The 11,130-nt window shown below is 60.9% G+C and overlaps 1 protein-coding gene across 1 annotated transcript; it reads left to right on the forward strand.

Moving 5' to 3' along the window:
- The first annotated feature begins 205 nt into the window (after positions 1 to 205).
- On the forward strand, positions 206 to 10,438 carry MAP2K2 (mitogen-activated protein kinase kinase 2). Its single transcript, XM_066983829.1, has 11 exons — positions 206 to 345; positions 1,581 to 1,791; positions 3,159 to 3,305; positions 4,000 to 4,077; positions 4,554 to 4,605; positions 4,701 to 4,825; positions 6,453 to 6,666; positions 7,498 to 7,562; positions 8,422 to 8,483; positions 9,048 to 9,093; positions 9,986 to 10,438. The coding sequence occupies exons 1-11, from the start codon at positions 260 to 262 to the stop codon at positions 10,094 to 10,096; spliced, it is 1,197 nt and encodes a 398-aa protein (XP_066839930.1). The 5' UTR covers positions 206 to 259; the 3' UTR covers positions 10,097 to 10,438.
- Positions 10,439 to 11,130: the final 692 nt, after the last annotated feature.

The following is an 11,130-nucleotide window of genomic DNA, read 5'->3' on the forward strand; positions in this document are numbered from 1 at the left end:
TCCAGACACCGCCCAATCAGACCCCGCCCCCTCAAACAACGCCCTCTCCAGGCCCCGCCCCCTTCAGACCCCGCCCAATCAGACCCCACCCCCTCAAACCACGCCCTCTCCAGGCCCCGCCCCCTTCAGACCCCGCCCAATCAGACCCCGCCCCCTCAAACCCCGCCCCCTCCAGGCCCCGCCCCCTCAAGCCCCGCCCCCCTCAAGCCCCGCCCCCGGCCCCGCCCCGCTCGGCCCGCAGGCGCGGCGCGGCCCGGCCATGCCGGCCAAGAGGAAGCCGGTGCTGCCGGCCCTCACCATCACCCCCAGCGCCGCCGAGGGGCCCGGGCCCGCCGGCTCCGCCGAGTGAGTCGGGGCGGGGGGCGGGGGGGGGCAGGGGCCGTGGCGAGGCCCGCACGGCCTCCGCGAGGCCGGGAACGACCGGGCCCGGGCCGGGGGGGGGAGGTTTGGGGGGGGGCTGGGGGACAGGGGGGAGGCTGGGGGACAGGGGGGAGGCTGGAGGAGGCTGGAGGTTGGGGGGGGAGGCTGGAGGGAGACTGGAGGAAGGCTGGAGGAGGATAGGGGGGAGGCTGGGGGCTGGAGGCTGGGGACTGGAGGCTGGGGGCTGGAGGCTGGGGACTGGAGGCTGGGGACTGGAGGCTGGGGGCTGGGGACTGGGGACTGGGGGCTGGGGACTGGGGACTGGAGGCTGGGGACTGGAGGACTGGGGACTGGAGGCTGGGGACTGGAGGACTGGGGACTGGGGACTGGGGGCTGGAGGCTGGGGGCTGGGGACTGGGGGCTGGAGGCTGGGGACTGGGATGGGCCCGGCCTCGGGGGTGTCCCAGTGAGGAAGGGGTTGGGGAGAGGTGGGGCAGGGTAGAGGCTGGCCTCGCCCGCAGCTTGGCTGGGGTAAGGGGGGAGGCTGGGGTAAGGGGGGAGGCTGGGGTAAGGGGGGAGGCTGGGGGGGGGGGAGAGAGGCTGGGGGGGGTGGGGGGGGGAGGCTGGTGGGGTAGGGGGGGAGGCTGGGGGCAGCTGAGGCCCGGAGGAGACTTGGGGGGGGGGGGTGCAGAGCCCCCTGTGCTGGGTCTGGGGGTGGCGGTGGTTGGGGTGAGCCCTTCCAGCCTCCTCCCCCCTGCCTCTGGTGCAGGTTCGGGGGGAGGGCAGCAGATGGCAGGGGGGAGGCTGGAGGCCAGGCAGGAGGCCGGCGGCAGGTGCCGGGGAGCACAGGCACTGCTTTGTGCCCGGCCGCTGGGGCTGGGGGCGGCGAGGAGGGGTGGGACGGGGCAGGGGGGGCCGCCGACGAGTTGTGTCCTTCTCGTGTTTCGCAGCGGAGACTGAGCTTTGGGCCTCCGGCGTCGGGGGGGGAGGCCGCTGCCCCTCTCGCTGCTGAGCAGCTGCATCAGGGGCTCGGGGCATGGAGGACGGGGGCTTTTCAGTCATTCCTTCCATTTCCCTGAAGCTCCCCCCAAAAAAGTTGTTGGGTCTCTGTTCCTTCTGCCACCGCTGGTCCCCGCGGAGGGAGGAAGGGACAAATCCTCCTGTCCTGGCCCTGCCCTCGCAGCCCCCTGACCGTCGCCCTCCCCTCTCTCTCTCTCCAGGGCCAACCTGGTGGACCTCCAGAAGAAGCTGGAAGAGCTGGAGCTGGACGAGCAGCAGAAGAAGCGCCTGGAAGCCTTCCTCACGCAGAAAGCCAAGGTGGGCGAGCTGAAGGACGATGACTTCGAGCGCATCTCCGAGCTGGGCGCCGGCAACGGCGGCGTGGTCACCAAGGTGCAGCACAAACCCTCCGGGCTCGTCATGGCACGGAAGGTAAGGGGGGAGCAGGACCGGGGTCCAGCCGGGGGGGTCTGCTCCATGCAAACCCCCAGGCCAGGCCAGCACCAGCGCCGTGAGCTGGATGGGACCCTTCCGGGAGCTTTGCCGACCCCTGGGTCCTCTCCTGGGAGTCGCAGCGCGCCGCGATGGGTCCCTGGGTTTTGCAACGCCTTGCGAGAAAACGCTGGTTTGTTCTTCTTCCAGTGAAGCTGTTTTTAATGAATTCGGCAAAAAAAAAAAGAGGGGTCAAAGCGCTAGGATGCGCATCTTGTGGTGATCGTAGGCAGTGGCTAGCGAGGGCTGGAGGTGGAAGGTGGAGGGGTGGGTGCCCGGTCCTGCCAGACGCGGGTTTGGCACGCACGCGTTCCTCGCTGCCTGCTTAATCTGCATCTGAGCAGCTTCCTGAAGCTGTCACGGCAGCAGCTCCTCCTGAAGATCACCTCGTGGGGTGCCTTTCTGCGGTGTCCTGTGATAGAAAAACAGGAGTTGCTTCACCTATTAGAAAAGGCGAGAATCTTGGCGAACGATCTGCGGGACGCCTTCCCTCAAAGCCTCTGTTCCCCGCCGCCGTGGGGGCAGCTCAGCGGGTCTTAGGAACGAAGCTGTTCTCCCGTGGCTGCCCTGGCAGCCCTGGGTCTTCTGCTGGCGTTCGGTTCGGGAGCGTTAGGCGTGTTCAGGTGGTTTTGGGATCGTTGGGAGCTCCGCGTTCAGAAACAAGGCAAAGCAAGCTGCCGCGCCGGGCAGCACCGCTGCGCGTCCTGCAGTGCCCAGCCCTCGTGGCCCCGCAGGGAGGACTCAAGTCCCAGGGCTCGGGCGTCCTACAGCTTATAGGAACAGCGGCTGCTGCTCCAACCTGCCCTGACACCTCCTAGCCTTCACCGCTTTCCTTCCCTCAGCTCTGTTAGCTGACTGCATGGAGCCCTAGGGATAACACAACTGCTCTTTCACACGCATAAGCTTCATTTTTTTTTTTTTTACTTTCTGTGGTTTCCTTGATATCAGAACACCTCTTACAACACCTACAAAGCTTGTGAAAATGTTCGTATGTGCTGAGTCAGATCTGCATCAAACTTCTGACTTGTCTTTCTACTCCGAATCCTGCGTGATCTCTCGGCGTGTTACATGGGCTGGCAGTTGCTTCAGCTGCTCACAGGCTGCACAGCGCTTTACTTATCCCTTTATCCTTAATTTTAGCTTGCAAACAGTTAATTAATAAAAAAGGCAAAGCAGAGCTTTCCTTGAAGACAATTTTGTTTCTTTCCAATGCTCGGGACTTGCTTACATGGTTCTTGTAAGGCTTTTATTTGTTGTTTTTTTTTTTTGAAGGCACTACATCTTTTTTTTTTTCCCTTTCTTGGCAGCTGATTCATTTAGAAATCAAACCAGCCATCAGAAATCAGATCATCCGAGAGCTGCAGGTGCTGCACGAGTGTAACTCCCCATATATCGTGGGTTTCTATGGAGCCTTCTACAGCGACGGAGAGATTTCCATCTGCATGGAGCACATGGTGAGTCCACAGCCCTCCTCTGCCCCGTGCTGCTCCCGGCGCCGGGCTCAGCATCGGGTCTCCACGAGCCTGAAATCCTGGGTGGAGTGGGTTTTAGGGTGCTGCCGCTCGGCCCCACGAGCCTGAAATCCCGGGCGGGCTGGGTTGTAGGGCGCTGCCACTCGCTGCTGGCAGCCCCGGTGGCTCCTCGCTCCGGCTGCTCGGCACGCGGCGAGGCCACCGAGCCCTGGTAGGAGCTGCGTGCCCCTGCTCAGGCGTCGAAGCGACCGAAATCGACTTTTTGGAAAGCGGAAGCAGAGGTTTGGGGGTTGGCCAAACGGAAATGTTGTAAACCTGCCGCTCTGCAGAGCGCACTGCGCGTTTTCTCTCCGGCAGAGAAGTGTGGTCGCTCCTCCGAATCGGTGCTGACAGCATCATCTCTGCGCTTACCGCCGAGAGGGAAAGGAAGCGAAAAACTAATAGCAAGAAATAGAGCTGAGAGCGTTAAAATAGCTTTCAGGGAGAAGCTCTGATCGCTGGAGATCTTTGCTGTAGAGGGAGTGTGCTTGGTGCTGACTTGCTGCAGCCGGCTGAGCTGGGATGCTGCGTGCCCGCTCCTATATCGCTTGTTTTCCTGGGCATGCTCGTCTGTGTGGCCAGCAGCTCTGCTTTCCTGCTGGCGTCAGCGCGTTGATGATTTTGTTCTTTATTTTAGGATGGTGGCTCTCTGGATCAAGTGCTGAAAGAAGCCAAAAGAATTCCCGAGGAGATCCTGGGGAAAGTCAGTATAGCGGTGAGTTCCGGGGGCTCTTCGGGCTGCCAAAAATCCTTGCTGGGCACGCGCTGGGGGAAATGCTCGTGCTGCCTTGTGAAGTTTTCTTCATTTCCCTGGGTGCATTTTCCCATCCTGAGCTCAAGCAGGAGGCGGCGGGGTGTGGGCTGGGAGCAGGGAAGCAGATTCCTGAGCGCTCTTTGTGGCTCTGTCCCCTGGCGCCGTGCTGGTCTCTGCTGGGACTGCTTTGGGAGAAGCTTTCTTGAGCAGTAAAGCCACGATTTGTGATTGCCGTGCCGGGGGTTGTTTTGCTCTTCAGCTGAACCTGGACACCAGCCGCTGCCCGTCCCCATCCACGGTGATCAAACCCGAAACTTTTAGTCACCCCGGGGAGGCTGTCCTCGCGTCGCACCCGCCGTTCGTGCAACGTCTCCTGCCGAAGGGAGAGCACTTCCCCTCCCAGCCCTTATCTCATCCTGTCTTTGGTTTCCTTCTAGGTTCTGAGAGGTTTGGCGTATCTGAGAGAGAAGCACCAAATCATGCACAGAGGTGAGAGGAGGAACCTAAAAATAGCCGCCCGTGGTGGAGGAGCCCCGTGTTTCGCCTCGCGCCGTGTTTACACTCTTCTCTCTCACTGTTGTCAGATGTGAAGCCTTCTAACATCCTGGTTAACTCTCGAGGAGAGATTAAGCTGTGTGATTTCGGGGTCAGTGGTCAGCTCATTGACTCCATGGCAAACTCTTTTGTGGGAACTCGGTCCTACATGTCTGTAAGTTCCTTTCAACTTTCGGGTGGGTTTTTTGCAAGTTGGGTTCAGCTCAGGTGGGGCTCGCTGCTCTGGCAGAACCGGCGGCGTGCCCGAGCCGCTCGCGGTTTTTCTGTGTCCACGCTCACCGGGACCGTGCTCTCTTTGGGCACCGCCACACCACGCGTGCCTCTCACCATCCCACGTGAGGGATCAGGCTGTGGGGTGTGCGGCACCCCGTGGATAGAAGCAAGCACCCTCGGGTCTCCTCGTGGCTTTTGATGCACTTGGCATTGGCTGAGCCGCTCCTTGCTGCACTCCCACCAGCTTGGGGCTGGCGAGATGGAGCTGCCCCTGCAGGGGAAGACATTCACATCCTACGAGTGCTCCCTTTACATTTCAGCAAGTGCTCCTGGGTTCAGAAGTGTCTTTTTGTGTGCAAAGTTCTGAGAAATTAAGTGTGGTGGTGCAGAGGGGACGCTGGTGCTGACGCAGACCCCCTGCCCGTTGGCTGTGCGTGCTTGCTGGCAGAGTGGGCGCAGACCACCCGGGTGCAGGCAGGTTTTGGTGCAGGCAGTGGCAAACCAGAGCCGAGGCGAGCTGCCCAAGGAGCTGATCGTGCCCCCTTTAAACGGGAGCTGCGATCAGCGTTAGCCCAGCCGCGGGACGGGGCGGTGGTGCAGTGAAGCACAGGTTATGTGCCGCTGCCTGCTGCTTCCCGTCCAGCCTGGCGCGGTGGCAGCGCAGCGGGTGGCACCGTGCAGCCTCCTCTGCCTCCTGTGGCTCTGTCCCGTGTCCTCAGTTGTCCCTGATGCAACTGCTGCGAGGATGAAATCGCCTCCCGGCTGCCTCTGGTCCCCGGGTCCCGTGGGTTGGATGGCGGAGAGGAGGTGGGTGCCTGCTGCCCACACCGCGTGTGGTTGTGGCTTGGGAGCAAGCAGCAGGTTTCTGTAGGGAAGCTGTCAGTGCTCCTGTGCTGCTCCTGTATTTTGGGAACGGTTATTAAGGCACAGTTATAGTTAGACACTATCTATTTAAAAATGTCCCTTCTGCACTCAGCCCCTGGATCTGCACAGCTGACACAAAGCTGCCAGTAAGGATAGCTTGCACTGATTCTTTTTAATTTTTTTTTTCTTTGCCACAGTAGGAGCCTTAGACTGCATCTTCTGCTCCTCTTAGTACAGGAAAGAGCAGAAAGTAATTTTTTGGCTAATAAATTGAGGTTTTAGATCTCAGGTCAGTGAGAAGTAGACTCCTACTGCGTGCTCTGGGTCTCTGAGTGTGAGCAGCTGCACGTGCCGCTGGGCTGTAGCTGTTGGTTAGATGCACACAAGCGCTTTGGGTTTGCGCTTGGGACCCCCCCACGCACCTTCCTCTGCAGACTTTGGTGCTTCTGGCAGACTTCGGGAGCCTCGGATGCTGGGAGGCTGATTTACAGATGGGGTGCTTCATGGTTTCATACAAGCTGTCCGTGGTATACGAGGCCCTGTGGGGGAATTATAGGGCTTGGAAGAGCCTGACCTTTCCCTGAAGGAGCGGAGAGGTGGTCAGGACGTAGACTCTGCTCTATTTAATTTCGTTGCAGTGTTGTCGTTGCTTGCTGTGCTGAAATCCTGCCTCTCAGCCGCGTGCCTGTGCTTTCTCCTTCCAGCCCGAGCGGTTGCAGGGCACCCATTACTCGGTGCAGTCCGACATCTGGAGCATGGGCCTGTCGCTAGTGGAGCTGTCTATCGGAAGGTACCCAATCCCCCCGCCAGACTCCAAGGAACTGGAAGCAATATTTGGCCGTCCTGTGGTGGACGGGGCAGAGGGAGAGCCTCACAGCATCTCGCCGCGGGCCAGGCCCCCAGGACGCCCCGTCAGTGGTAGGGGCTGTCGGATGCATCGGACGCAACACGCAGGCGTGGGGGCAGAGCGGGTGGATTCTGTTGGCGTGGCTGGGTTGGCGAAAGCCCTTCTGGCTGAGGCGGTGGTGGGGAGGCGAAGCGCTTCGAGGGGGGGCTCTCCTCCCTGCCTGCGGAGAGGACAGAGATCTGTGCGTGCTCCAGCAGAATCCACCCCTGCCGCAGAGGTTTGTGACCCGTAGGGAGAACCCGGGGGGTTTTGGGGAGCTGAGGAGGTGGCTTTCAGGGTGCTGCGGAGCGCCCTGGGGCGGCCCAAAAAAAAGCCAAGCGTTAAAGAACCATGTGCTGGGGACAGCACGGGTTTGGCAGGGTGATCCCCAGGGACACAGACCGGGCTGAGGAAATCTGTCACTGCCCGTGTGGCCCCGCAGGCTCTGCCCACGCTGCCGTGAGCTCCCTCTCCAGCTCTTCGGGAGCAGCTTTGCTGGGAGCTCTCAGCAAACAGGCGCGGGTCCTGGTGCAGCCGCGCCGGGGCCGCGTGTGGAGCAGGCTCCGTCTGAGCCACTTGTTTGGAAGCAGAAGGCTCTAGAACGGCTGCCAGCCTGCCAAAGCATATGGTCTGGTGCTCTCCAAATGCTCCAAGCTGGGAGATAAATCTGGGCTAGAGGAGTCTAGAAAGTCTAAATTTCAGAACGTTGTTTTTTTTTTCCTGTTATTTTTAACCATGAGTCGGTTCCCAAGTCGGTGTCCTCTGCGTCTCCCAGCAGCAGTCCCGCAGTGGGGCTGTGCGAATGAAGCCCCTCGCTGTCCGGGCAGCTTCTCACCAGTGTTTCTCTCATCTTACCCACGCAGGCCACGGGATGGACAGCCGGCCTGCCATGGCCATCTTTGAACTGCTGGACTATATAGTTAACGAGGTGGGTGTTGCTTCACTGCCTCTGCCAGGCTGCCCCGAGGCGGTGCCGTGCTCGCCCTGCTAGGTCGGGGTAGGCTCAGAAACCTTTGCTTGGCAGGGCTTTTGTGAGCCCCTTTAGCTGCACCAAAATCCTTTTTTTCGATCCCGTTTCCCGCTTCCTCCTCCTGCCTTCTGGCATCACAAACCCGTCTCTCCTTCCGGAGTAATGTTCTGCACGTACCCATGAAAGCGGCATCCCTAGAGCAACGAGGGAGGGGAGCTCTGGGGTGTAGTGCCCTGTTCCTTCTGCAATCGGCCATTTCAAACGTGCTCCTCCCTAAATCAGCAGCAGATGAGCGCTCCCGCTGATGCTGAGGTCGCACGCAGACCTTTGTCTTCTTGGATGAAAACATTTGAGGGTGACCCGAAAGCTGACCACAGCTAAAATCCAGGCTGAAATGTCCTACCAGCCTTGTGAGGCAGGGTCTGTCCCACCTGCAAGTCAGTGAGTCTGGGGGGAAAAAGCAGCGGAGAGGAGTTGGCCCCTAATTAGCTCTTCTGGAACGGCTTCGTCTGCAATAGGTGTTGACAGAGCTGGGGTTTGCAAGGTTGGATCCAGAACTGGGATGCTGCAGTTCCGGTCTCCCGGCCCTGGCAGTAATTCAGGAGGGGGTCTGTCCCCCCCCCATGCTGGGGCAGCGCTTTGCTGCCAGCCCTGCAGCAGGAGGGAGCAGCTCCCCGGCCCTAAGGGGCAGCTTGGAGAACGATGCCTTCAGAGCACGGCTTCTTATTTTATGGCTCATTTAAGACTAGGTGACACTGTGGTTTTTTGACCCATTAATGCGCAGTGATGCAGAAAACCCTTTTCCTTCTCTGTGCAGCCACCTCCCAAGCTACCGAATGGAGTTTTCACGCAAGATTTCCAGGAGTTTGTAAATAAATGGTAAGGATTGCTGCTTGTCACTGAACGCGGAGGCCTGTACCTGCTCGCGGGCAGCTCAGCAGGCTGCCTCCACCCGAAACGTTCAGCATAAGGCAGCATTGTCTGTGTGCTGCCGGGAACCTTTCCCTGCTCTGGCTTGGCTGCAGTGCATTGTGCTGGGAGCTCCTGCCTTGGGAAGGGCTGGAATAAAAGCAGCGTGCGCGTGGTTACGCTTTGCAGTACTGGTGCACCTCCTAAATACAGCTGTGAGACCCCCTGACGCTGGAGGTGCTGCCCTGGTCCCATTATAGCAGAGACTGGACGTTACCAAATCACTGATCCCTGCAAACCATTAGGTCCTCGTGTGCAGGGTGCAGTCCAGAAGGGATGGATATTGCATCTCTCCTGGAACCTGGGGTGCTGGGGACGTTTTCTGAGCTGTTTCCATGCTGCTGGTCTCCTGGGGAAGGCAGAGAGGAAGCCAAGTGGTTTTCGTTGGAGCTGGAAACGTCTCCAGGCAGCTGAGCACCTTCTTACACGAAGTATCTCAGGGCTGGTTTTGCTCTCTTCTTCTTCTCATTTCAGCTTAATTAAGAATCCAGCAGAACGGGCAGATTTGAAGATGCTGATGGTAAGTGGGGAAGAGCAATTTTCTTGCTGCAGTGGGTGGCACCAGATCTGCAAGCCGCTGTGCCCCATCCCATCCCTCGCTGCCTCCCTTGCTCAAAAGGCTGGAAACTCCCCCGGCTGAGCCTGGGAGCCAAATCGAGCCCCAGCGAGGGAGTGACTCACTCGCCTTTGAATCAAAGGCAGCGATGTTATCAGCCCGTGGAGCCTGCTGCCCCTCCCCAGCGGAGCCCAGGATGGGAACCCGATGGCTCCAGCACCGCCCCGCGTCTGCCAAGGTGCCTGGGACCAACCTTTGCCTCCCGAGCGAGGCGGAAGAGCCCACTTTGTCCCCGTGAACGGCCGCTTTTCCTCCCTCGGCGTGGTGCTGAGCTGCAGCTGGCTGCCCCTCCACGCGCCCCTTGCAGAGGCGGTGGCCGTGTCCTTGTGGCCCTCCTCCGTGCTCTGCCTCCGCTCCTCCCTGCCCTGGGGCCGTTGGCCTTGGGGGGAGTAGGATTTGCTCTCCAGGACCAGGGTGAGCACCCAGAGCCACGGCTCGGAGCCCGCACCAGGCTCTGCCCACCTTCCGTAGCGCTTTTTAGGTTCACTCCGGGGGTGCAGCTTCGCTCGTTTAACTCTTCTGTGCCTCCTCTGCCCAGCTGCTGGATGCGCCCGTTTTAAAAACGCAGCCACGGGGCTGCAAGTAGCAAAAAATCTTGAAACTGCCCACCAAATCTGCTGTCCTGGCAGGAGAGCAGCCCAACCCTCCAGCCCCACGGCACGGACCCCGCTGGGTCGGGGCTTTGGGAAGGGGCTGGGGATGGGTCTCGGTGTCCTGCCCGCGCCCGTCGCGGTGGGGAACGCACGGCCGTGCCTCCACGAGGCGCCTTGCTAACCCCGCGCCGCTTCCCTTGCAGAATCACACCTTCATCAAGCGCTCCGAGGTGGAGGAGGTGGATTTCGCCGGCTGGCTCTGCAAAACGCTGAGGTTGAACCAGCCCAGCACGCCCACCCGCGCTGCCATGTGACGGCCGAGCCGACCGCCTGGTGTCAGTACATCTGCCTCTGTCACCATTTCCTGTCCTTCAGTAAATGACAGAACCGCCCTTCTTCCTTCTCCCCGGCCCCTTCTCGCCTCGCGTCCCACCGGCAAAGCACCGTCCCTCCGACATGGCCATCGGCTGCCCCCCGCCCCGAGCAAACACGGGCTTGGTTTCTGTTGGCCTGGGGGCGTCCTGGGCTTCTGCTCCGGCTCTGGAGCTCCTGACACTGGGGAAACGTGGTGCTGTTTGTGTTAATTTTTCTCTTTTTTTTGGAAACATGTTCACTTGGGTTAAAAAAGAAAAAAAAAATCAAAAATCGTGTGTGCACGCTCGCGTGTGTGTGTGAGGCGGGGGGGGGGGGGCTGCGGGGCGGGTGCTTCGCCTGCTCCTGGGGCTTCTTGGGTGGGCTGCGGGGGGTGGGAAGGGGAAAGGGGCGCTGCAGGGGAGGGAGAAGCCCCTCGGAGGGGCGCCCAGCCCCGGGGCCGTGCCTCCGAGCAGCGGATGTGGCGGGTGCTGTGCCACGAGGCTGCGGCGGTGTTCGGAGAGCAGCGTGGTGCCGGGCTGCCCCTGGGCCCGGCGGGCGGAGGGGAGGAGAGGCTCGTGCCTGGGTTTTGTCGTTGTTCGTTCGGTTGAGTTCTTCAATGGTTGTTTTGAGGCCTGTGCTGGTCGTGTGCTGGGCGTTTGGTGGGTTGTACTGGTACGATGGGCGCAGCTCCCAGCCGGTGAGGGGTGGGAAATGGAGTCGCCCGGTGAGGGCCGCGTGGCTCCCTCAGGCCCTGCACCACGGGGAGACCTCACGGCCTCCTCCTGCTGCCTTCAGCCTCTTCTAGAGCGAGGTGCTGGGGCAGGGTCTGTCCCGGAGCCCACCGTGCCCTGGTGCCTCGGGCAGAGCCGCCCTGGGGCCAGGAGGGTGAAACTCGGAGCCGCAGCCTTCCCCCTCCGCCTGTCCCTCACCTTGCCCCAGCCATCACGGCTTGGGCACGGCCCGGGGGCCAGGCTGGGTCTCTCCAGGTGGGCTG

Source organism: Anser cygnoides, chromosome 27, assembly GCF_040182565.1.
Source record: "Anser cygnoides isolate HZ-2024a breed goose chromosome 27, Taihu_goose_T2T_genome, whole genome shotgun sequence".
NCBI classification, from domain to species: domain Eukaryota; kingdom Metazoa; phylum Chordata; class Aves; order Anseriformes; family Anatidae; genus Anser; species Anser cygnoides.

What these genes read in the sequence shown, in the direction of transcription:
- MAP2K2 (XM_066983829.1), top strand. Translation starts at nt 260, where the DNA reads ATGCCGGCCAAGAGGAAGCCGGTGCTGCCGGCCCTCACCATCACCCCC. An exon ending in CCATCTGCATGGAGCACATG is followed by an intron (nt 3,306 to 3,999) that starts GTGAGTCCACAG and finishes TCTTTATTTTAG; the next exon opens with GATGGTGGCTCTCTGGATCA. An exon ending in TGGACTATATAGTTAACGAG is followed by an intron (nt 7,563 to 8,421) that starts GTGGGTGTTGCT and finishes TTCTCTGTGCAG; the next exon opens with CCACCTCCCAAGCTACCGAA.